The 27,239-nt window shown below is 42.1% G+C and overlaps 1 protein-coding gene across 5 annotated transcripts in view; it reads left to right on the forward strand.

The window, feature by feature from the left end:
• Positions 1-27,239, forward strand: part of HIVEP1 (HIVEP zinc finger 1) — a 243,681-nt gene that overhangs the window by 148,707 nt on the left and 67,735 nt on the right. For all 5 annotated transcript variants that reach the window (XM_073631065.1, XM_073631067.1, XM_073631068.1 and 2 more), the window contains one exon: positions 13,037-13,090. In XM_073631065.1, the coding sequence (XP_073487166.1) occupies positions 13,037-13,090 (54 nt within the window). The remainder of the gene's footprint in view (positions 1-13,036; positions 13,091-27,239) is intronic.

A 27,239-nucleotide genomic window follows, 5' to 3' on the forward strand; every position in this document is an offset into this window, starting at 1 on the left:
TGGGGTGCCAAGGTTCGCCGTCACTGGCCTAGAGAAAGCACTAGGGGCGGAGACGGGTTAGTACAGGCCAAAATGCCTGAAATACACCTGAAAAAATGCTTGAAAGTGCTCAATCGTAAGTACCTTTTTTCCTAATCGATATATACCTGTCACATGACCCAGCTTTTGTCAGCTCTTGTCATGGCCGTGATGGGAACTATACCTCCTGTTATGCTTGGTGAGGACTACTGCCTGCCAGACACAACCAATTCTAGTGAATGGAGCCACACTGCAATTGCGCACAATGTGCATGTTTACAGTGCAGTACTACAGCATTTAGGGGGTTAAAATAGAGGATGAGGAGATGATACAACTCCTTCTCACCGCCTATCAAATGCTCTCCAAAGAGTGATCTGAATGCAGATCACTCTTCAGGCTGCAAAGCAGGTGTAAATGTGTCATTTCTGTCTTGCAACATGTCAAAGAAAAATGGCTTACTGCAAGACTATAAGGGCTATGGGAGGTTACTATGAAGGTGTTTCCTTCATCTGTAAATGAATCACTTCACAGAGAGAGCAGGGCTCTGGGAGAGCAGGATCTTGGGGGTGAAACTCCCTGTTCACACTGATCAGCATATTTAACTGGGCAGGACTGAATTCCAATTGTGATCCATTCAGTGCAGCCCAGCAGAAGCACAGCTAGCTTTCAGAATAGGCTGTGTATAAAGTCATTTCCTATGCGATTGTGAATTAAGCTGTGATCTGTGAGGCGGGACTTGGGAGGTTTGGACTCTTTCTGTAGGTGTGACTGAGCGGGACTGAATGCTAATTAGGATGTATTTCATCCCACCCACCATCAAAGCTGTGAAGAAAGTTACATCATTTGCAGAGTCTGAAAGACTACAGAGAGGTGTGTTTTAAGCTAGAGATGCAGCAGGAAGTAGTTATGGAAGAGACTCAGCCTACATCAGACTATACAGACTGTCACATGGTACAAAGCCACAACTAAACCCAGAGTATCAGGGGATCTGCAGACAACAGAGCAACATGGTACAGAGGTATGATCTATGCTAGGACTGATCATTCCATTCAGTTCTAGTGAAAAGAAAGTTGGAGTTTAGCATTAACCTCTGGTGCTAGCTGCTACTGTTCTCCATTTAGTGCAGACTAAACATATTTACATTTCTTATTCATGGGTTGCATTCAGTCAAATCCAGGAACATGCATGTCATGTGGTAGAAAGACAATAAGGTATTGGAAGTGGCTGTACTTATGACCAGATCTCATGGCTTTTTGTGATGTGAATTGATATCTGTGGGTCTGAAATATCAAAGGTCACGTACTGTAGCTACCAGAAAAATTGGAATAAAACAGCATTTTCAAATGCCCATAGGTGTGTACCTAATGCCGTGTACACACGATCTGACTTTTCGACCGAACTGGTCCGACGGAACGAATCCGTCAGACAATTCGATCGTGTGTGGGCTTCATCGGACCTTTTCTGTCGAAAAATCTGTCGGACTTAAGAAATAGAACGTTTCAAATCTTTCCGACGGACTCGAGTCCAATCGAAAAATCAGTTCGTCTGTATGCTAGTCCGACACACAAAAAGGGCAGCTATTGGCTACTGGCTATGAACTTCCTTATTCTAGTCCGGTCGTACGTCATCACGTTCAAAAGCGACGGACTTTGGTGTGATCATGTGTAGGCAAGTCAGTTTCTTGGAACTCCGTCAAAGTCCTTCGAGGTTCAGTCTGACGAAAAGTCCAGTCGTGTGTGCACGGCATTTGGTTTTCATAGAGATCCTTGTTAGAGGATCTGCACCCACCACCCACATTTTTTTTTATTTCACTGTCCCCCCTTACCTCAAGGTGGTATTTGCAGATTTTAGATGCTCACCCATGCAGCGATGTCACGCTGAGATCCTCTCATGCCCGGCCACAGCTCTGTCCCGCACCGCCATGTCCTTTCTGACATCATGGAGTGGCCCGTGGGCTCTTCCTGGTTCAGCGGACAGGCCTCCTGATGATGCACCGATAGGCCACCCCTTCCTCCTTTTCTGAATGGAAGGCTATGCTATCTGGGATATGTGATGTGCATATCTCAGGAGGCACAGTGGGCAGTGTGCACGTCATTCACCTAAGGCGACTGAAGTGCATGGGGAGACGGGGATGGACAAAAAAAAAGTAAAACAAACAAACAAAAAAACAGTGCAATACGTGCAGAGGATGGAAGGAGGGGTGGATTGGAGGGAAGTAGCGGAAGAGGTTGAAGGTCCGCTTTAAGATGGTTACAGTTAAAACATGTATGTAGTATGTAGTAAGTACTATATATGAATACCTTGCAAAGAGTAGACATGCACTATCATATATGATTGTTTACAAGGCTGCAGAAAAAGTCAGAAGTTTATTATCTTTCATGCCTGTGCGCATGTGGGATTTAGTAGACTAATAACCTGAGTCGGGAAGGCAGTTTGGATGTGTGAGTCACCTGTGTTTCCTAGAATCCGGAATCCTGTGTCAGCTACAAGAACTATTACGAAAAAATGCATTAAGTGGCTGTCTGGGCTTTGCAATGAGATTAACATCAGCATGACCGCTTGCAACATATTCAGCACTAATCTGTGGTCACACAGGGTGACCTCACATGCTTTGCACATTAGCATTACTGCCCCAGCCTTTACCAGGTGTGGAAACATAATACAGCAGCGCCAGTCCTGGCTTTCTTTAGTTATGTTCCTTTGTGTTGTTACAAATGATGTGGCAGCTAGCCATGTTGTATATGCCAGACATTTACAATAATGCCAGTTTACACGTTTGCCTTCCAAGATATTTCAGCAGTGAAAAGTACATCTGCTTATATACTGTTCTCGCCTACTCAGTCATACTTATGATCTGATTTTCTGCCCATGGACTGCACTATATGGATACATTTACTGTTGGTTGGAGTTAGAACCAAGTAGAAAAACGAGAAGCAGTTTTAAGGGACTTGTTTCTTTCTGCTAACCTAGAATAGTGCACGTGGTCTATTTAGTAATATGAGCAGACTGCAAAAAGCACCAATCACATCTACAATCCTTAGATTATAGTCTCCTGCGCTTTCCAAAATGATCGCCTATGTTGTTGTACAGTGGTACCTTGGATTACGAGCATAATCTGTTCCAGAAGAATGCTTGTAATCCAAAGCACTCATATGTCAAATCAAGTTTCCCCATAGGAATCAATGGAAACTCAGATAATTTGTTCCAGTGTCACTGCTAGTTTATGTTGCCAGAGGTGGGTGGGGTGTCACTGGAGACACTTGGGGAAGCTCGGAACTGCTCAGAGACACTCAGGAACTGTTGCATTAATTTACGTGAGAAATTGATACTTTCACAGTAAGTCATCCAGATACTCCGACATCATTGTTGTGGAACAGAGGTTAATTGGGGAGGAATGTGAACAGTGGAAACCAGATCCAAACACACCCCATGAAGCTGTACTGCAAGAGATCACTTCTAATAGGAATTTTTTGCTAGCTTTAATCAGCCAGCCATAGATCACTATAGCAGTGATATACTGCTGCCAGGTGATGCTGGACCAGGCTGCAACAAGCCCTGATGTGTGGTGTCACTATACTTCCAGTGTGAATATATTGTGGAAGGATTGTGTTTACATTCCCCTCTACAGCACACTCCTATACAGCAACCTATAGAAGGATCAGACTTCCTGGAGCTGATCGTTTTCAGCTCCTTGGCTTAATTCTGAACCCTAGCTATCATTGACAACCGCCTGTTCCAACACTAAATGGCACAGGACTCACAGGAGCCTCTTAAAGCGGATTTCCACCCAAAAGTGGAACTTCTGCTTTAAGCACTCCTCCCCCCCTTACATGCCACATTTGGCATGTCATTTTTTTGGGGGGGGGGGGGGGAGTGGGTGACTACTTTAGAGAGGGACTTCCTGTCCCACTTCCGCCCACAGGCCGCCTAGGTGACGACTCCTCTCTCCTAGGCGGTCCCTCCCTCTCGGCAATCTTCTGGGACACGTGATAGGTCCCAGAAGATTGCCTGTCCAGTGTAAGGCCTCATTCACACGAGGCGGACTCCGTTTCTACGGAGCCCGCCTCGGTCCGCCGGCTCAGCGGGAGATCAGTCCGTTGATCTCTGCTGAGCCGGCGGATGACAGGTCCCTCTCTGCTCACTGAGCGGGGAGGGGCTTGTCAGGCGCTGCTGCTGCCTATGGAGGGATCGGATGAAAACGGACATCATGTCCGTTTTCGTCAGATCTCACCCGATCCGATCCGCCAGTGACGGATCTGGACGTAGGGCCATCCGTCTGCTTTTAGCGGATCGGATGGGGTCGGATGTCAGCGGACATCCGTCCGCTGACATCCGTCCGCTGACATCCGTCCGCTGACATCCGACCGCTGACATCTGACCGCTGACATCCGACCGCTGACATCCGTCGCTCCATAGGCTAACATGGAGCGCCCGTTCAGGTCCGCCGTCAAAACTGACAGGCGGACCTGAACGGTCTGATCGTGTGAAAGGGGCCTAAGTGTCTGTTTATTAAAAGTCAGCATACTTTTTGTAGCTGCTGACTTTTAATTAAAAAAAAAATTTCTATTAAGCAAAAATCGTATATGATCTGGTATCGTACGAGAAAAATTTTCATGCTTGTCCGATCGGATAATATCGGATGAACTGTCATGATGAAAGCGCTGCACCAATGATGCGATTATCGTACAATTGCTTTGAAAGCGATATTTTATGTCCGATTTCCGAATCGTGTGTACAGGCCTTTAGTCTGGGTGCAGATTTAAAAACAGCACTGGGACAAATAACCACTTGTTCTTTGCCATTTTAAAATGGTAAATTTGAGGTAAATTTATGTAAATTTGAGCTCCAGAAAAAAAAAAAAAAAAAATGACCCTTGCAGTTGGGCTCCCCCTACACTTCAAAGGTAAAATGCTTATTTGTATTTTGTGGGAACATAAAAAGCAGTTATAGTTACCTTATCCCTTCACTGCCGCTGGCTTCCTCCAGCTGCAAAGCCAGTCCCTTGAAGCAACTTCTCTTCACCACAACCTTGGTTGCTGGCACTGTGATGTCATCACGTATAGTGCAGGATGTGCATTTCTGCATTGTAAGTGAGTACACTGAGGCCCCACCCACAACCTAGAACATTGGAGAGGAGAAGAATGCCAGCTGCCAGGGGAGCGAGGTACCATGCATCCGCTTTTACACTGCCGTTTGAGCCTCAGCGCGGGTGCAGTGCAGTGTACCTGGGGTTTTCCTTAGACTTTCTGCTATGTTCTATGGTTTTGATGCATTTTCTGAAAGCGCACCAAAGATGCAGTTTGTAGGACACTTTCAGAAAATGCGCCAAAAATGTGGGACGTAATAGAAAGTCTATAGGTAACTGCAGGTAACCAGCATGAAAATCGCAAGTATACTGCACTGCACCTGCAAACTGCAGCGTGGCAGGGGGAAAGCGGTCTAAGTATTTTTGACGTATTCTAGATTCACACATATAAGCTGCACTTTGCGTGGGCACAGCAGCCCACTCATCTGAATGAACTGCTGTGCCTTCTGAAATGCAGAGAAAAGGTCCCTGCAACAATTTAGGAATTGCAACCTGCATGGGAACCACAAGTACAGTGCGATTTCTAGTGCAGGGGTGCTTTGCAGTGCGTGCGGCCTGCCATTAGGATTAATGGCATCTGCATACGCTTTTCTGTTCAGGTGGTTGTGGCCCCGGGTACAGGTGTGGACCCGCAGTGGGAGCCACGCGCACAGATGTGAACCTAACCTGTTTCCCCTAGATGAAACAAGCATTTAACCCTTGCAGGCGGAGGAACCTATCTTGCAGGGGTCATTTTTTTGTTCCCCCTGGAATTCAGCACCTCCTACACTCCAGCTGCTCTGGGTGAACATTTTTTTCATTCAAAAAGGCATATGGTTGTATGTAGAGATTTAAATATCTCATATTAAAATTTGTTTTATATTTACTTCCTTTGTGTTTCACTTTAAAAGAGTTATAAAAAGAACATTTGTGCCCAAGTTATTTATATTGTATTTCACATTTCCAAAATCCCATATGAAATACCTGTGTTTCCCAGAATGCATAGATTTTCACTGACCTCAATCTGTGGTTTAAAAAAGAAATGCAGTTAGTGATTGCGCCTGTTGGAACAGAATTATGCATTGGATGCTCTATCTAACACATTTGAAAGCTGCAGTGGTATTGTATATAGAAACAGTGATTTTTATGTAATTGCCTGCATCATGACACACAGGACATGAAGTGATGAAGGAGGACAATATGCTGCTTTTCATGGCTCAGCTGTAATGGAGTAATATTTTGTTTACTATTGGAATTCTAGATTTTGTACAAAATCAGCATTTTTCAGTGTGCAATTGGTAAGAGAATTATAATTTGTATCTCTTACAACGCATAAAGCATTAGTTATTGCACTGCATTTTGCTTACTGGCCTGTTAATGTCAGGGCATCTACAAAACAAAGTGCTCTGGATGAGAGAAGCATAGTTTATAATATATACATATTAAATGTAAATGAGGTGCATTGCACTTCTGCGAATCAAGAATAAATACTACGGATGCTTACTTCCCAAACTAAAGAGCAAAACTAAGATGTTTTTTAGCCTATCCATAATAAAGAGGTTCTGTACTCTAGAAGTTTGTAGGCAGATGGAGCCTGCTTTCTACACTGCGGGTGGAGCTCAACCGTAGCAGAATTGCAGAGGGAGAGGAAGTCAAGAGGAACTTAGTTCCTCTATGGTTTTCTGGGTCACAGGAGGCAACTATCCAGTTGGATGCTGGCCCCCCAAGTCTAGGCAGTCATCTTGGGTAAGACAGAGTCTATTTAAGAGACTGGCTAACTGCCTTTGCTCGCATTTCGCGTGTGGCTAGAGTAGGAACAGGTCATTTGCCTCTCAGGGAAAGTGCTTAGCAACAGGGAGAGGTTCCTGAGGAGTAGGGAAAGAGCAGGGACACAACATTCTATCTGGAAGCCTCTCCACTTGGGTACGAACCAGCCAGGCCAGAGGAATACTTCTACTGACACATTGCTGTTTCATGCTGTGAATACTCCTGGTTGGGTTGCCTTCAAACTGAGCCTGTTCTGTATTGCCGAACTCCAGTTACAATATATTTCAGTTTCTCAGAAAAACACTGAGTGTTTTTCTGCTGCCGCACCATGATGCACCTACCCAAGAAAAGACAAGCAGAGGACAAATGACTGGTCAAAAGTATTGCATGTGGTCTTCCTGCAGATTACTGACTTACCATGCCTTGTTTTGCACTGTCTTTGTATTTACTTAAATCAGGAAGGCTGGCAACTCAGATGCTCTTGAATAAATGTACTTTATTAGTTACATGGGTACACGGGCACAGGCTATATGCTGATGCGTTTCGGCTAAGAAGCCTTCATCAAAGCAATCGTCTTTGTATTTAGATGGTTATTTTGGTAGATGCAGTGTTTTTATTCCTCTAAGAAATCTGAGAGCTGCCCCCACCCCCTTGTGACTAGTAGCCTGATGACACTGGGCAAGTAATCAAGCAGCAGCAGGAGAGATGCAGAGAGCAAAGATTCAAATGTTGGATAAAGCAGAGGCAGAGAAATCCTTGCATGGGAGGTCCTTTCGCTCCAGCAAGGATAACAGTGAGCAGCACAAATCTAGCTCCAAATCCCGTGAGACTAGCAAGCTCAAACACAGTGCTTAAAATGCTCTTACACTATAGATATACAGCTACAAGGCTGTAGGCACAAGAAGTACACAGCTTTTTTTCAGGAGGAATTTAAGACCATGAGTATATTTTTCAGGGTACTGCTTAGACACAATTACCAGTTTTAGATGTTTCCTCTAATCCCTTTTTGAGTTCCAGTCCATTTTAACTCCTGTAAAGGAAATTTGTAAGTTCTATATATAATCGTATTCTATTTTGTATATATTGCACACGGCACTAATATTGTTTTCATTACATGTTTGCATTCTTTCGAGTCCTGATTAGAATTAGTCTGCCTATGTTACGCCCCTTGTTACCATAAAAGTACAATTGTAATATTAATGTGATACCTATGTAATCGTGTGTATAAAAACCTTCAATTGCGCCATAATGAGGCAGAACAGTTATTTGGAAAGATGCTGAGTGTATTTTTTGTGTCTGTTCTCTACTGCAGTAGTTAAATAATTTGGAACCACTTAGACCCCTTTCACACCAAGGGCGTGTTGCAGGCGCTATAGCGTTAAAAATAGCGCCTGCAATCCGCCCTCAAACAGCTGCAGCACTGTCTCCAGTGTGAAAGTCTGAGGGCTTTCATAACGGAGCGCTGTGCTGGCAGGACGTCAGGAAAAGTCCTGCCAGCAGCTTCTTTGGAGCGGTGAAGGAGCGGTGTGTTTACCGCTCCTCCACTGCTGCTCCCCATTGAAATCAATGGGGCAGTGCTGGGATACCGCCGGCAAAACGCCGCTATTGTGGCACATTGCGATCGGCTTTAACCCTTTCTCGGGTGCTAGCGGGGGGTAAAAGCGCCCCGCTAGCGGCCGAAATGCGCCGCTAAGCCGACGGTAAAATGCCGCTAAAAATAGCGGCGTTTTACCGCCGACGCTATTGGCGGCTCGGTGTGAAAGGGCTCTAATCGATATGAGGATAGGAGTTGCCTATCTATAAAATTCCATGTCAATCCCAAAAACAGGCTGTTCAGGTAAGCCCAGCTTATACAGAGCTTCAGAATTTGCTCAAAGGTTTGGGTGTATCTGAGATTATATAATGGCTTTTTTATAATTTCAGAAGTTACTACAGCATATTCGCATTCCACAAATGGACCCGTTACTTTATTGGTTTCATGTTTTTTTTTTTTTAAATATGCAGGTTGCTATATATGCCAAATCTGCTTCTTGGCACAGCCTTGCATTGGCTTTGGTGGTCTAAATTTTTTGTCTTACCCCACTAAGATGGGACATGTGGAAGTTTTGTGCAGAAAGGTGTATAATAAAGAATATGTTACCACATTTCATATTCTTGGTGTGCCATGTACCATGTACGTTCGTTAAAAATTATCCTGTTCTCTTTCTATTGCTTCCTTTGTGTGAAATATTTGGTGATCCCGCCAGTCCAATATCAAGCAACCACGCTAGGCATGAGAGCACATCCACGCTACGGATGAGAGTACATCTATCTCAGCTTGGTTAGTTTTCTGGCTGTGCTGGGAGCACAGCCTGGCTGTCCTTTAATGGCCAAAACTTGTGCCAACATTCCCCCCTGCACAGCCATTCACTGGGAAGATCAGTGTACTGCTGCTTCTCCGCCCTCAACTCTTCCCCCTTATGCAGCTGAGAACAGAGGTCATGTGATTACTTAGAAAAAAAAAAGTGTGTATATGTGTATACATATATCCCACAGCTGCAACCACCAACACAGGAAACACTGGACCCGCGGGCAGGTGCCCTTATTCCTAAGGGCACGTCGCCCACACTGGTAACCACTCTGTACTCACAGTTGCCTTGCAGGCTGAGATTTCCAAAGTATTGCAGGGATGACTTTCTTGCATTTCACAGGCGTGACAGCCCATTCAAATAAATAGGCTGCCATGCCTGAGGAAACACAGGCTGCATGACCCACACAAGTGTGACTGTAGTTTTAGGGAGATTTCCCCTCACTTACTGTCTGGTGACAACACTTTTACCAGACAGTAAGTAAGGAAGAATTTCCCAACAGCAACACAGATGGAATATACTAATTTTTTCCTTACTCCTTGACTTGTCACCTTGATAAAAATATATATATATTTTTTAGCTGCTTGCCGACCAGCGCACGCCGATGTACGTCGGCACAATGGCACGGCTGCGCAAATGGGCGTACCTGTATGTCCCCTTTTTGCGGCTTTGTGGGCGCACGCCGCCGGTGAGGTGCACGGGCCTGCCATTTCCCTGTTCTGCCTAGCATCTCCCTGTCATTGGGAGCAGTGGTCTCTGTCATGTTGTAGTGAGCCCATCCCCCCCACAGTTAGAATCACTCCCTAGGACATACTTAACCCCTTGATCGCCCCCTATTGTTTAACCCCTTCTCTGCCAGTGTCATTTACACAGTAATCAGTGCATTTTTATAGCACTGATCGCTGTATAAATGACAATGGTCCCAAAATAGTGTCAAAAGTGTCCGATGTGTCCGCCATAATGTCGCAGTCACAATAAAAATCACAGATCGCGGCCATTACTAATAAAACATATATATATATATATATAATAAAAATACTACAAATCTATCCCCTATTTTGTAGACACTAAAACTTTTGTGCAAACCAATCAATATATACGCTTATTGCGATTTTTTTTTTTACCAAAAATATGTAGAAGAATACATATCGGGCTAAACTGAGAAAGAAATGTGTTTTTTTTATATATTTTTGGGGGATATTTATTATAGCAAAAAGTAAAAAATATTGCTTTTTTTTCAAAATTGTCGCTTTTTTTTTTGTTTATAGCGCAAAAAATAAAAACCGCAGAGGTGATCAAATACCACCAAAAGAAAGCTCTATTTATGGAAAAAAAGGACGTCAATGTTTGGGTGCAACGTTGCACGACCGCGCAATTGTCAGTTAAAGCGACGCATGCCGTATCGCAAAAAGTGTTCTGGTCAGGAAGGGGGTGAATTCTTCTGGAGCTGAAGTGGTTAGAAGAGCCCAGGCTAGCAGTAAAGGGGATCCAATTCTTATCTAAATGCAAAACTGAACAAAAAAGTTTAGTTGTAGATTTTCTTTTTACATAACAATTAAAGATGTTAGCATGCAACCATGAGATGTTGTCCTCTGTTCCTAAACATTGTAAAGCATTGACGTTCTACTATACTTTTTAAGTAAAACAAAAATAGTCAGTAAGGGCTTGTGCACACTATGTGCTTACTTGCATTTTTCTGCACAAGAACAACACAGATCATTGCTACGACACATAAAAAAAAATGTTTTCTATTTGCCCTCTTCACACTACATTGCCATTGTGATGTGCAGCGTAGAAGATGCAGACATGCTTTTTTTTTTTTGCAGCACAACTCGCTTCACTGCACTATAGCTCAACTATTGTGCATTCATTTAATGAAGTGTCCTTTTGTGACACTTCAATAAAGTGAAAAAAAAAAAATAGAAGAAAAAATGTAAACAGTATGATGCGCTATGACCACTCCCCCTCACCACATGTACATAGCGGACAGTAATCCCCAAAGTAAAATGCTGTGAGCTGCTGTGAACAAGCAAACAAATCAGGAATGCTTGAAGAGTGTAAGCAGAGGACTGCAGGCTGTCACCTGAGGACATTCTCTATGCAAGTTTTATTTATTTTTAATTTTTTTCAATACTGCCAGATGGGTTTCTGTGAGGTGTGACTGGTTTCTGCAGCTTAATTTTGAAAGCGTGTATGTGATCTAACTTTGTCCTGACATGAATCCAGCTTTTTTTTTTTTTTTTTCGACTTTTACTAGGAAACTTCCCTTGCTATGCAGCTTTGAATGACAGTCTATGGACTCAATTAATTGTTGGTTTTTACAACTTTCTTAAGGTGGTAGTAGCTTTGTCACTTTTACCTTAAAAAAAAAAAAAAAAAAACTTACCTGTGGCTAAAATGAATATTTCCCAAGAGTGCACCGTTTATGAGATATATGCATGTCATCAGCACATGCATTACTGTGCTCTGAATGGACTGCATAAGTGTGCCGACTATTAAAAGTGCTGTGCCATGATTGTGACTGCCGTGCACATGTGAGAGAGTGACGTCATTGCGGCTCGGTCATTCAAACGGCCGGAGCCCACAAACCTAAAAGGAAGACCGGGTGAAGATAGAAGCTCTGGCAGCGGTGACAGCACATTGTTTTAAGTTAAGTCTTTATTAATGTGCTAGTATGTGATGCATAAGGAAAAACAATACTGTGCTTGTGTATATGGACTGGCAAAAGCAGCAACAATAAAATGTGAGATATAACACAATAACAATGAAACAGAGAAAGTTGCGCTATAAATTCTAAAATGACAAAAAAAGTCCAAATTGTACTGGAAACAGTCCAAGTGACAAAAATAAAAATAAAATTATAAAAGGCAAAGCAGTGAAGTAGTGAATCAAGTGCTTGTATATGAACAATCCAAACAAATCCACCACCATGTGATGTCACCAACGCTGAAGTTAGGATGTACCCATACCACAACAGGTGGACCCTCTATTATGGAAGGTCAAAACCGCAATGAGGTGTATTGGCTGTAGTTTGTCCCAGAAAGCCTGTAATGCAGATGATGTCTGTCTCTCCAGCCGTCCGTCACGCACTCAGTATGAATCATCCGGGCACCCAGCAATACCCAAAATAAATAGAGAGCTCAAAATAGTGTAAAAACCCTTTAGGGTATATTTATTGGAAGAGCAATGCACTCAGAGGATAATAGTTGATGCTTGAAAAAATAGATAAAAGCACAATAATAAAAGACTTGCAGTGACTGCTCAGTGTATCCTTGCCCGACCGGTTTCGTCACGATTGGACTTCATGTGATGCATGCTAGCACATTATGACATTAACTTGCAGGAGACCATTTTTTTTCTATTGTTTACCACGGTTTTAATAACCATAACATTACCTATTTTCTAACTATTTCATGTATATATTTACCTGTGCCAGTTCAGATATTTCTTACACACCTTCTGGCCAGCAGGTATGGGCATTGAAACATATATGAACATTGAACATATATGCATCAATTAGGGAGATGGTCAAAATGAAGTGAAACTAGTAACTTGATGGAGAGATGCCTCATGCTCAACATGTTTTGCATCAATAGCTTCATCAGGGGCTGCATGCTACAGCAAAGAAACAATGTAAATGAATATTTATTTTTGTTAGAATCCACGCTTGTCTTTTAAATCAAGTTTCTAAATTGGTATGAAAAAAATGTAATTATTTCACCGTAGTATATGATTGTGCTATGTTCTGATTATTTTGCATAAACTTTTTAATATTTTTTTTTAAATAACTGTTTTATTTTATTACAGTGAATTTTTTTATGTGTTTTTTTTATATTAGATAAAATAGAAGAGGCACAGAAAAAGCTTAACACTCCAGAAGAATCTCAAAAAGGTAATTACAATATTGGAACATTTCCCTTATATACTAAAACAGAAGTGTAAAGACTTACAAAAGCCTTCATTTGTACTTTTGCGTTTTAGATTAGATTTCAGATTCAGTGTAATGTGTATTTTTTTTCATGCAAGTACATAAAGTCATTTTTCAGCATTAGCTTGCAAATACTAATCTGAAGAGCATTGTGTTCAGCAAGCCTTTATATATCATTTTGAAAATATAAAGGAACTTTCTTGAATTGAAGTCATGCAGTTTAGAAACCCAGAGGTCAGATAGCTGGAACATTTTCTGTGGCTTACGATTTGTGCTTTTCTCTGACCACCTTACTGGCCAATAGCGAGATACATTAGGTGGCAGGCCAAATAGGACTTCCGTTTTCAATCTTTATGGACTTTCGATATAAATGGTTCTCATTACAAAAACATACATTGAGAACAAGGTTAAATTCCCAGTGTGCCCCTTTGGGAAGATTTCTCCTCATTTCCTGTCCGAATTAAGCTAAGGTGCTCTTTTGCTGTGAGCTAAATTTCTTTTTTCCCTTTCTGAAGTGCATTCTAGATATTACTTTGGAGAGTTGTATGGACACTGTTGACAGTCCCACCAGCTCGTTTATGGATTGTACATCATGAATCCATATGTGGAGTATGCACTCCATACAGGAATATGTGGAGAGTGTACTCCAGACAACTCCAGAAAAACTGAGATTCAATGGGACAGGGAAAAATCTCCACAATAGGCACACAGACCACAATAAAAACCCAATAGATTGAACCGTTACTTTCTGCATCAAGAGTGAAGAAAAAAAAAACATTGCAGAAGTTTTGCCAGTGTATGATACTCTCCTGCTGCATGACAGGCACCTATCCATTTAGCCGATTGTGGAAATGCCAGAAGAGCCCCATAAAATTTACTTCACATGTGTGTGATTCTGAGCAGCCGTTCATTCAAGGCATTTTTGTGTAAACTGTGTGTATACTTTGGTATTTTTTGGTAAGATTTTTCTTTTTTTTTTTTGCTTTATTAACCACCTCTTGACCTTGTAACGCATATATGCGGCAGCAGGAAAAGTGGTTTTTAATGCCCAGGCACCACACAAGACCAGTGTAAGGTAGCAACAGTGTCACCAGAGCCAAGGCAGCCAACAACAGTGTTACAGATCACTGCCACGCCAGTGCAGTTTTGCCTCTGCCTGCTGCCTGTGCTGACCCTGGTCTGTTTATTGACTATATGTTTCTGCCTGCTACCTGGACCAATCCTTTGCCTGCATATTGACTATGTCTCTGCCTGCCATCTGAACAGACCCATCTGCACGTCCCACTGACTATGTCTTAGCAATCAAAGAAACAAACAAAGGCGCCTCTAAGTGCAGAAGATTAACAATTTTAATGCCCCAAAAAACACTTACAGAATAGAAGTGGTAATCAGGCACATCATAAGTGAAGCTGCATTGGAAGGGGTCACGGTCAGAGGAAGCCTTCAGAGGGGATGGATGTAGTCACTGAAAACAGCGGTGTGGGACACAAGGAGCCGCTGTGAAGCCGGCGTCGTCAGCATGGAAAGACGGCGAACGCGGAAGTGATGTCATCCGCTGAGCGGCTCTGTAACCAGCCTGAACCGCAAACAAACAGATGTCATCACAAATGTCATCACATCCTCGCCCAGGCTGTTTGTTTGCGGTTCAGGCTGGTTACAGAGCCGCTCCGTCTTTCCATGCTGACGACGCCGGCTTCACAGCGGCTCCTTGTGTCTCACACAGCTGTTTTCAGTGACTACATCCATCCCCTCTGAAGGCTTCCTCTGACCGTGACCCCTTCCAATGCAGCTTCACTTATGATGTGCCTGATTACCACTTCTATTCTGTAAGTGTTTTTAACCCAGTTTGGGGCATTAAAATTGTTAATCTTCTGCACTTAGAGGCGCCTTTGTTTGTTTCTTTGTGTCATTATAGAGCCTGCTTCAGTCTTTTAAAGCTGCTGCCCTTTTTGCTGAAGATCATCCCACCATCCCTACCAACACTTTCCTCTTCATTTTGGACTACCTACTTTTAATAGAGACACTATCTGGACTACGTTAGTCCTGTGCGCCCTATATACTTTTTTATTTTCCTATGTCTTAGCAATCCCCTAGAGAAAATGCCATCCCTGGAGCCACAGAAACTATTTTGTTCACCCATTGTTCAGTCTGTTATATCTCCTGGCCAGTACACATGGCATTTCCGTGGGCAGCCACATACCAAAAGCTTAGGCTTGCTTAGCTTATAGGTATGGGGACTGCTATAGGTGACACGACACTATAAACTATATTCCCCAGCCACTCATACAGAGGCAAGCAGTTCTATTAGGCTTTGACAAAAAAATGTAACCTGATTGGTTTCTATGCACAGCTGCACCAGATTTTGCACTCTCCAGTTTTAGTAAATCAACCAATCAATATCTTTCTGCTGCTCACCCTTCTTTCTCTCATCAGCAATTCTTGGCTGTCAGGATGACAGCCTGAAGGTGCTGTATAAATACAGCAAAAGTAGCTGCTACTATAAAAAAAAAATGGACAGTCTGATACAGTGTTCATAAATGACCTGAGATAGATACAAATTAACTTGTGTTACTTTTGTTAGAAGAAATCCCGAACCCTCACAGCATCAAAGCTGCCCAGTTTGTTGTTCTGCTGTGCAGTCAGCCAGGTGCAGAGCTCAAGAATCATGCCAATGACATCACAAAAGTCCAACAGGTTTGATAGTAGATGTAAATAAAAAAATTCAATCACATCTAAATAAAAAATAAAATAAACATTAAAATAAACATTATGCACCTACTGTGATGTGACCACCAGTGACAAATGTAGAAAATTACATAATGAAAAACATGGATAAATAAATGATATCAGTCCACTCAAAAGGATTAAAGGAAGAAGGTTCACTAGCAGAACAGTCCTCCATGTGCTGGTTTAACAAGCATCCATACGATGTAAATCGTGCAACTGCAACACCCAGAAGGACGTGATGACAGAAGGGTTCCTCCACCAATGAAAATACTACCGCTTACCAGCTCCTAAGATCTCTTTTCAAAGGAGATCATGCATGCCTGTGGCTTTCTACCCCAGCCTCGGGTCTTTAAATCTGAATGGCTCCTTATGGTTCTCCCCACAGGGAATCTTCTATGAAGCAGATAGGCACTCATCCCCCATAAAAGGATATATAAAAAAGGCTTCCATAGCATAATACGTTTAACAGAGTTTATTATATAAAAAGTAATGCACTTACAGTTAGAGTGTAGATCAAAAGCGTTGTTAAAAACATAAGCCGGCCGGCTCAAGTATGCTGCCCGTTGCTTCCAGGACCAGCGTGGTATGTGGTGACGTCAGCAGGCCGCTCCTCCCTACGCCATTTCGTCACAACTGACGTCTTCCAGGGGCACGGAGCCCCTGTTTTATTTACATCTACTATTCATTTTATATAGCGCAGCTATTTTTTGCTTGAATTATTTAGTGTGTGTGTCTCACATTTTAGTTGCAGCTTTGTGTACTGGATACTTTAAACACTGTATACTCCTGTATATATGTTTTTATGAGGATAGCGCAGTAATTTTACCTGTTTTAGGTTTATTGATAGACCGCACACACCGTGTCCTTATACCCTAGAATCACCCCTCTAAGAGGAATGCAACCCCTTTCTTTACATGGTTTCTTTTGTATTTATTCTATTTTATCTGCAGATAAAAGGGATGAGCTTTATATGATGTCAGTTAAAGCAACCTGACCAGAAAGTTTTTTTAAATTTTTATAAAATTTGTTCCTTTTACATGATTTTTGCAAGACAATATAAACAAATGAGAACCATGTATGTCCTTAAAAATAAAGCTACAAGCATCACAAAGTAATGACAAATTATTGCCATATAAAGGATCAATAGCACAAATGTAAAAATTGCTCTAGTGCATAGGGGGTGTACAGGTGTTGAGAGGCGAGGTGGCTTAGCATGGAAAAACAACTGTTTGCCTTTAATAGCTGCTACACCAACAACTTCTACTTCCCTTTTTTTTACTCCCCTGCTACTTCTTTTGACCTTTGAGAGAGAAGGTAACCTCTTGCAACTTGAAGCTTACACAGAGCTGAGGACTCTTTCCCTACCCCCATGTATCTGTATTATTTAGTGTATAAAATAAGTATAAGCTGCTGATGGGGTCATCATTTGGGCTCATTCACATCAGCTGTGTTGGGCAGCGTTACCCAGCACAGTCCCTACATATGAACAAAGGCAATTTGCCCTATACCCTACATACAAGGATATGATCTACTCTCCTTCTATCCTAAAGTAGATAATTTCTGCACTTTTTTTTTGCATTTTTTGCTAAAACCTGTTTACCGGTTATGTGATCTAGGCACAGTGAAGTATTGTAGCCTGGTTCAGGACCTTTTCCAGATTTTGATGGCACAGGTGTATGAGTAGCAGCATTCTGACAACATTAGCACTGTCCTTCATGTCTTGTAAGCATGTTCATTTCTTTATACTGAAAAAAGCTGCTCCACTTGGCTAGAATTTGTACCACCTCAGCCTTGCTTTACACGAGGTTGATCTCTGCTGAAAAAGGCAAAACACCTCAGATAAATCTAAGCATCTTCACAGCTGCTTTAATTAAATCAGAACTAAACTCTTTCAATCAACAATAACTATTTTAATCCTTATGCTGCTAGCTATAGTAAATAGATACCATGGGGAAAACAGTTATTTGATCCACTGCAGATTTTGTAAGTTTGCCTACTTTTAAAGAAATTAAGGGTCTATAATTTTTATCATGTGTATTTTAAATGATAGAGACAGAATATCAACCAAAAATCCAGAAAAAAAAAACATAAAACAAATGCTATAAATTAATGTGCAGTACAGTGAGTAAAATAAGTATTTGATGCCCAATCAAAACATGACTTGGTACTTGGTGTAGCAACCAAGATGGCAAGCTCAGAGGTAAGACATTTCTTGTAGTTGGTGACCAGGTTTGCACACATCTCAGGAGGGATTTTTGTCCACATTTCTTTACAGATCTTCTCTAAATCCTTAAGGTTTCTTGGCTGTCTCTTGGCAACTCAAAGTTTTAGCTCCCTCCATATATTATCTATAGGATTAAGGTCTGGAAACTGACAAGGCCACTCCATGACCTTAATGTGCTCCTTCTTGAGCCACTCATTTTTTGCCTTGGCGGTATGTTTTGGGTCATTGTCATGCTGGAAGACCCATCCACGAGCCACCTTCAGTGTTTTGGCTGAGGGAAGAAGGTTCTCATCCAAGATTTTGCAATACATGGGCCCGTCCATTGGCCCCTCAATGTGGCAAAGTCGTACCTGTACCTTTAGCAGAGAAACTGCCCCAAATTGTCAGGTTTCCACCTCTGTGCTTGACTGTAGGGATGGTGTTCTTAGAGTCATAGTCAGCATTTTTCTTCCTCCAAACACTAATTTTCAGTTTTTGGTGCTCAGATACAGTTTTTTTCTGCTTCATGGAGGAACTACCTGATGAGAAGGTTTCCAAACCAGTAACAGGTCTCAAGTACAGGGGCATCATACATTGGGGTCTGGGCAATAAAGAAGACAACCTAATATAAATCCATATTATGTGTTGCTCTGAACTTTAGTGGCTCCCAGGATCAACCTCTTCCTCAGCAGAATGTTCCCAAAAATTTGGGATCCATAGATTGCAGTGAGGGGAACATGCTAACTACTCCAAGAATGGTACAGACTCCCTATTTAGCTCTACACACATGCTGCAGAGACACTGATTACTAAGGGAACTGCACTGAAAATGCTTACTCTTTTGAAGGATATTTGTGCTCAGAGAAATATGAAGACTGCCATTGCCAACACCATGGGTGCACAACCTGTGGACCTCCAACTGTTGTGGAACTACAAGTCCCATGATGCATTGCAAGGCTGACAGCTACATGCATGAGGTTGAGCACCCATGGCCTACACTGACAGTCACTGCTATTGAACCAGCATAAAATGTCGCAATTTATCATCTGCATGCTTGTTCAAGTTAGCAACCGAGTTCAAAGTGCTGAAGCCAGAAGATCCAAATGCCAACCAGGCAATTAGCATTTTCATTGGCAGTCTCTGTATTTTTCTCAGCATCAGCACTATTTTGATGTATTTACATGGTTTTCTTTAATCGCTGTTGACAAAACTTTCCACCATTAAGCCCGGCCATAGACTGTTTGAACCATGTATTGGCACGCTGAATGTACCAAAGTTGATGGATCGATCAACTTGGGTACAACCAACCTGCCAGATTTACATGTGATTATTGCTAGCGGCTTTTACAGCCGTTAGCAATAATCACTCCCGGCGGGGACAGCTTTTCCCGCTCCCCACCCCGAGAACACAATAGCTCCACAGGAGGGATTCCCCCATCAATACAGACAGTGTATTCTCCTGGTTGGGGGTGGAGGAAGCCTTCCCCGTCGACAGAACACAGTGATTATTGCTAGTGGCTGTTATAGCATATAACATATACAGTAATAACATGTAAAATCCGCAAGACTGGCTGTACCCAAGTTGATAGATCCATCCTGTGGTTGCAGGAAAGGAATTTGCTCCTTCTATGGCTGGCCTTACCATGTTGTTGGATGTCTCAGATAAAGTTTGCATACTGATGTAGTCATTGCCAATTAAAGCAGACATTTGGATTGTTTTTAGATGTTATCTTATATCACATGCCTTATGTCAAGACAATAGCAGACAAATCCAGTTATACATATGCTGAGTTTAGATGAATTGGGCACATTTGTTTGAGTCATGGCAGGCCGGCAGCCAGCATTCCTGACCAGTGCGATATTTTCATTGTATATTTTTATTCTTTGGATCTTCGCAATTCCTTCTGTTACTTCCTTGATTCCTATATTGGAAATTTATGAGTTTAATGTGCTAAGGCTTAGAGTAAACTTATCATTAAGTTTATATGTCTGCATGAGTAAATTCCTGACATGTCACAAAATGAGCATGAGTAAAAAAAAAAAAAGAAAATGTATCTTTTCTGATCAAAAAGCAGTAATTCAGTTAGGTGTATATTTCCGCTGCAAGAATGAGGAAGCATTTCCTTAGCCTTCAGTGTAGTGTACTGGCAGGGCAAAAGGTAGGGGTTATGTGTACACAAAACCAACACAATTAAAGGGGTTGTAAAGGCAGAAGGTTTTTTTTATCTTAATGCATTCTATACATTAAGATAAAAACCCACCTGTGTGCAGCAGCCTCCCTAATTCTTATCTGAGGTCCCTTTCTGTCCAGCGCTGTCCACGGGTGTCTCAGCTGTCCGAGATTCTCCTTCCTGATTGACTGAGACACAGCAGCGGCGCCATTGGCTCCCACTGCTGTCAATTAAAGATAGCTAGCCAATCAGGGGTGAGAGGGGGCAGGGTTGGGGCTCCGTGTCTGAATGGACACAGGGAGCCGTGACTCAGCTCGGGTGCCCCCATAGCAAGCTGCTTGCTGTGGGGGCACTCAACAGGAGGGAGGGGCCAGGAGCACAGAAGAGGGATATATGTAGTAAAGCATGCTTATTATGCTCACTGTGGAACCTAAGGCGTTAATCCTGCGCATTGTGTAAAAAGTCTGTTTGTCCCCAATCTATCTCCTGACAGTACAGAGGCTTGGGGGCACTCTGCATATGCTCAGTTTGGTGTGTATTGCTAGGGTTTTTTTTTTTTTTCTGGTTAGGGTGTTTGTGATCAGCACAGGGCCAATCAGCACTGTCCAAACAGAGGGTCAGGGGTCATGCATCCTCATAGGACAGTCAGGGGGGAATGAAAACTCCTCCTACAAGGTTTAACCAGACACTGATTGAAGTCATAAGACTGCTATATACTGCTGATGAGAAAAGGTATTTAGCAGTTTATATTTACTAAAATATTTTCATTTATGTGTACTGTGGGAGACCAGATATATTGAATGCAGAGTCCTGGGTTTAGTAACACTTTAATGCTACTTATGCATCAAGATCTACATGATTGTGATAGCTGAAGATGTTGGGAATAGATGTTCCCTCTAACTAATGACTTAACAAATATGGGTCTGGCCTTCTTAAGGAGGGATAAAAGCATTCTCAGAGAAAACAGTGTGATCTTTTTGAGAGAGAAAAAACCCGTAAGTGTTAAACAATACTTACCATGCACATAATATGAAAAACTATATCTGATACTAGGTCAGCTTTATGAACCATTGTACTACTGTACTAGGGTTGTTATACAGCCATTTATGTCTTCCCAGTTACCTGCAGCCAATATGCCTATAATACTTTGTCTATAGAATATAGCAGGAAACATTTCACTTGCCTTCTCACATTTTCCATTCTGTTATCTGTCTTTTCAACATATTTAACAAGAAAAACTATAAGCTATTAAAGAACAGATAAGGATGGATAGGCACTTTAGAAAATGTTATATATGAACCCCTGTCTTGGCTGCATTCAAGGTATACCCCAGCTCATGACGGTCTTAAAAATAACAGTTCTGGTTTTGAAAGATCATTTGCAATATAGAAGCCATTTGAAAGGTTTAGGCACAGAGCTGCTTTTTGTATATATCTATTCACTAATGGACCTAGTTGGCAGAAAGCCCACTTGGAATGTCCATTGCTGTTGTCACACATATGATGACTGTTTAACCAACATTCCATATCTTATAAGGGCACAGTTGAGCTTGTGTCCATCTATTTCTCACCTAGCCTCCATTTACAGGTAGTGTTTTTTAGACTCTTTTTGTGATGTTTACCAAAAATGAGAAAATAATGTCAAACAGCTGTAAAATAAAACATATCCAAAAATGCACCACATGCAACAGATAAGGTATATTTATAATTTTTTACCAGATAGTGGCAATGAATACAAATAGAAGGAGCCTTCTAAGATGTTTGCTTGAATTGTGGGCAAAATAAAAAATAACATGTATGATGCAGTGTGTCCTCGGCATTAACACAGCAGCCCTTGATTTTCTGAGCCCCATATCAGAGTTGTATTACAAATTAATTCTGCTAGTAAATCTGTTATTTTTCATCTTCATTTTTTTTTACTGGGAGCTTGCAAAGCATTGCACCCATGATCATCAGTACACAGGAGCAATGCAGGACTCCTGCAGACTGTCGGTGTAAGCCAGGGGTCTTCAAACTGCGGCCCTCCTGGTGTTCAGGAACTACAATTCACATCATGCCTAGTCATGTCTGTGAATGTCAGAGTTTTACAATGCCTCATGGGATGTGTAGTTCTGCAACAGCTGGAAGGCCGTAGTTTGAGGAACCCTGGTGTAAGCTATCTGCTCATACCTCGTACAAGCAGGCAGTTGCACAATGACAAGAAGAAACAATGAACTTCCCAGAGAGCTCAATAGTGCCCTGGTTGTTCACTGAGAACTACAAGCCGACAGCCGCAAAGACTGTCAGTACTTTTAGTTCTCCCATTCACAGAACTCTGAAACTCCCAACACAGAAATGTTTTTTAAAACATTGTGACAGGGAGGGAGAAGATCCCCGGCTCGCTGTCACTAGAGGCGACGGGTCGGGGAGAGGCTGCAGCAGTGCGAACATAATACATGTTCCACCCTCCAAATGGGTGGAACATGTAACATGTTCCCAAAGGTCATCTTATCCTTTTAAACTTTTTTCCTAAAAGGTAAAAAAAAATTCTGATTGCTTGAAGTGTTGGCTGGAGTTAATTTGTTAATCACTAATGTAAAATCTATCTGCAGCTATTAGTTCACCCAACACGGGTGACTACACTGCTGTTCCATAGATACAGTGGAAGAGTGAGCATAGCACCCTAAGACAGGTAGTGGGTCTTTAAAAACGACATGGAAATTGATTTGCAAATGAAAACTGAAATTAGTAAAAACATGGGCCGAAATGGTGGTGGATGGTTTAAGTTGGTTCTTAAAGCACAGTCACATTAAGCCCCCTCCCCCCTCACAAACACTCATTATGTTTGCTAGGCAAGTACCCAATATGGCAATGCTTAGGGCTGCCAGTGGGTTGCTTGAGCACTGAATAGTGGTTTATGAACTTCCTCAATAAGTAGGAATTTAAACTTTTTGTGTGCTACATTGGTGAGGTGGCCTTCTTTCTAGGTTTAAAGTGGAGCAAAGAAAGGTCTCCCTGCAGCTGCATATCCATGCTGTCCCTTGAATGGATGTGTAAGTGTGTGAGTGGCAACCTCAGCCTGGACTCAGACCAGGCCACGTCCCCAACGCATTTCGCTCTGCTCCTCAGAGCTTTGTCATGAGCATGAAGATCCCAGGCATGTGGGGGAGTATTTATGCATCCTTGGCCATCACTTAAATGTGCAAAGGACTGACAGGTGTGCGTAAGTCTGCATTTAAAGGATATGTGTGAAAAAGGCAGGTTTATAATAAAGATGAATGAAACAGTTAAAGCAATTAAACTGCCAGAAGTTGTGATATTTAAAAGAAAATGTAATGCTTGACCAAAATTTAGGACTAGTTTAAATGACCAAAATGCAAAAAGGAAAAAGCTAAATCTCCCTCCCAAAAACCCAATAAAAATATTATCTTTATTATTTTTAGTTTAACCACTTCCCTCCCGGTCTATAGCAGAATGACGGCCGGGCGGTGGTTCAGTTATCCTGACTGGGCATCATATGAAGTCCAGTGGGATAACATGCTGACACGCACCCACGGGAGAGCACAGCATGACGATAAGTGGTGCTGTGTGTCACTTCTGACACACCATCTCCAATTGTAGTAAGGAGCCTCTGATGGAGGCTTCTTACCACTTTATTAGCTGTGACCAATCACAGCGTGAACCAGAAAGTGCCAGTAAACGGGCTTTCCTCGGTTCGTGCTGACAGGGAGAGCCAATTGGCGGCTCTCCCTGTCAGAGTAGAGGTCTGTGCTGATAATCAGCACAGCCCCATCAGATGTTCCCATCAGTTGCCAGTCAGTGCCCCATCACAATCGCCTGTCAGTGCCCATTAAAGTGCCAATCAGTGCCCACCACAGTGCCAATCAGTGCCTATCACAGTGCCAATCATTGCCCATCAATAAAACCTGTCAGTACCTCATCAGTGCTGCCCATCAGTGCCATCTATTAGCGTCCTTCAGTGCCACCTGTCAATGCCTGTCAGTGCCACATATCGGTGCCTATCAGTGCTGCAGATCAGTGCCGCCTATCAGTGCCCGTCAATTCTACATATCATTGCCACCTAATCAGTGCTGCCTCATCAGTGCCCGCCAGTGAAGGAGAAAACAAAATTTTATAACAGAATCAAAGAAAAACTTTTTTTTTTTTTTCAAAAATGTCGGTCTTTTTTAGTTTGTTTAGCAAAAAATAAAAACCCCAGTGGTGATCAAATACCATAAAAAAAGCTCTATTTGTGGGAAGAAAATTATAAAAATTTAGTTTGGGTACAGTGTTACATGACCGTGCAATTGTCATTCAAAGTGCGACAGCGCTGAAAGTTGATAATGTCCTGGGTAGGAAGGGGGCAAAGTGCCATATAAGTGGATAAAAACATGTAGAAAAAATATACTAAAGAAAAAATGAATTATAAAGATTAATGTCACTGTGGGTTAAATTTGTATAGAATCTCCAATGAGGAACAAAACACTCTGAGTTAGAATAATATGGTCATGAGTAAGGTAGGTCTCGATGTGTTAAATTGTGTATCTAATGACACAAATGAGGGTAAAGATGTGTATGAACTATCCATGGTTATGAGTAATGTCCCACTTATAGTTTAGGCCTTTAGGGATATGAGTATCCAGTCTAAAGATCCAATAAACTTCCCATAAACATAGAAGGGAGAAGCGGTCAGCACCGCTGGCTGGGCAATCAACCCTTTCAACTATCTGAACCTTTGTAAGATTGTACATTTTGGTGGTGAAATTGTTGAAGTGCCTGGCCAGATTCGTGTTTTTATTGGTTCTGATATCAGAGAAGTGGTCTCTCATTCTGTCACTGAGTCATTTGGTCATCCTTCCTTCGTACTGGATACTACATGTGGTGCAGGTAACCACATATATTACATACTTAGTGTGACAGTTAACCAGCTGTTTGATGGTCAAAGTCAAACCATTTGAGCAGGAAGTTATGGTGTGGGGATGACCTAGATGATTGCAGGTGGAACATCTGGTGGCATCACACCTGTACCATCCCTGTGGTATTTAGCCACGTACGTGTAGATTGATTAGAGGTGCACATACTAGGAGAAACCATATTTCCTATGGTGCGGGCCTTCCTACAACATATCTGACTCCCGTTCCAATATGGCTTTGTAGCTGTCATCACTATACAAAGCAGGTAGATGACTTGCCATGATGCATCTTATATCTTGGAATTGTAAACTATAGTTAGTAGAGAATACAGCTAAGTCAGATGATCTGTTTTGTTGAGGAGATTTATTAGTTGGTAGGTTCGTCCTGTTTAAATTTCTAACTTGGAGACAAACTTTTTTGACCTGTGAGCTATGGTAGCCCCATTCACAAAGTCTTTGTTCCAGTGACAGGGCTTCTCTGTCATAGTCCATCAAATTGGAACAGTTTCGCCTGATTTCTCAATTGACATTGACTATTTTTAATCCTTATGCTTCTAGTATAAGTAAATAGATATGAAAGTATATCATATTTATTTGTTTTAAACTTTTTATTCTTACATTTTTTCACTTCTGGGTTTCCAGGAAATGCTACATAAATCATCTGTCCTTACTCAAGTTGATCATGGCCAGAAATTTTAGGAGGTGTTTTTCAAAGTGATTTCTCAGCAAAATAAAGCATGGAGATATAGATGGATGGGGGAGTTTGCTTTGAATTACTAAAAATGAAATAAATAGCATTTTTGGTTTGTGGTGCTCAGATGTAGTGTAGTTCAGTTTAACTCCTTGCCTCTGATGTAATGCATATATGCAGCAGCAGGGAGGATCAGCTTTAACCCCACACACCGCACTCATGAATCCATGGACGACTGAGGTTTTTGTGCTGAGACAGCTAATCGCAGTGGTCATATGATCAGAGGAGGTCTGTCTCACTTCCAGTTGTAAAGACCCATTTTAAAGGGGTTCTAGGGCTGGTCAGGAAGGGAGACAATAAAAAATCACAATCAAGTAAGAGAGAAGTATGGCCAAAGCTAGTAACCAGCATTGCCTATGATCTTCCTGCAGCTGATTTTTTTTAAATTATTATTATTATTATTATTATTACTGACTTACCATGCCTTGTTTTGCATTGTGTCTTTTTGTAGAGGCAGGCATCCTGGTGGAGGCAGGGTGTTTAGTTGTTCATATGGGAGACTCTAGCAAGGAGAAATAGTGAGTGGCACTGCCTCTGATTGCCAGATATGGGTCTGTAGACACAGGAGTGCCTAGGCTGCTTCATATACCAGGAAGGCGCACTGCTGTTTTTAGAAGGAATTTAGACAAAAGATAAATTTAAGAGTACTGCTTAGGTATAGAAGTGTTACTAAACCAGGGGCCCTGCATTCACTATATCTGGTCCTCCACAGGATACCTTATCTCATCAGCAGAGTATAGCAGATAGACTTATGACTTTTATCAGTGTCCAGCCGAGCACTGGTTGAAGTTTGTAGGAGGAGTTTTCAGTCTCTATGTCCTATGAGGCTGCATGACTCCTGACTCTCTGTTCAAACAGTTCTGATTGGCCCTATGCTGATCACATGCACCCTCCCAAAAAAAAAAAAAAAACTCTTTGGCAATACACACCAAACTGAGCATGTGTAGAGTGCTTCCAAAGCTCTGTACTATCAGGAGATGGATTGGGGATGGGGAAGAAGGGGGGGAGGATCAGAGATAACAGGATTAGCCTTTTTGCACACTGCTCAGGAGTAAAGTGATTGTAAAGGCTCATTTTATTTATTTATTTGTTTTTTTTATACTTTCCTTCTCTGTGCAGTTGGTTTTGCACAGAGCAGCCTGGATCCTACTATTCTCGGGTCCCTCTTTGCTGCTCCTAGCCCCTCCCTCCTTTGAGTGCCCCTCAGCCAGCAGCTTGCTACAGGGGGCACCCAAGCCGAGTCAGAGCTCCATGTATCCATTCAGACATAGAGCCCCGACCTGGCCCCGCCCCCTTTCTCTCCCCTTATTGGCTGACTGACTTTGATTGATGGGTGTGGGAGCCAGTGGCGCCACTGCTGTGTCTCAGCCAAT

This window comes from Aquarana catesbeiana, linkage group LG05 (genome assembly GCF_042186555.1).
Source record: "Aquarana catesbeiana isolate 2022-GZ linkage group LG05, ASM4218655v1, whole genome shotgun sequence".
Classification (NCBI taxonomy): Eukaryota; Metazoa; Chordata; class Amphibia; order Anura; family Ranidae; genus Aquarana; species Aquarana catesbeiana.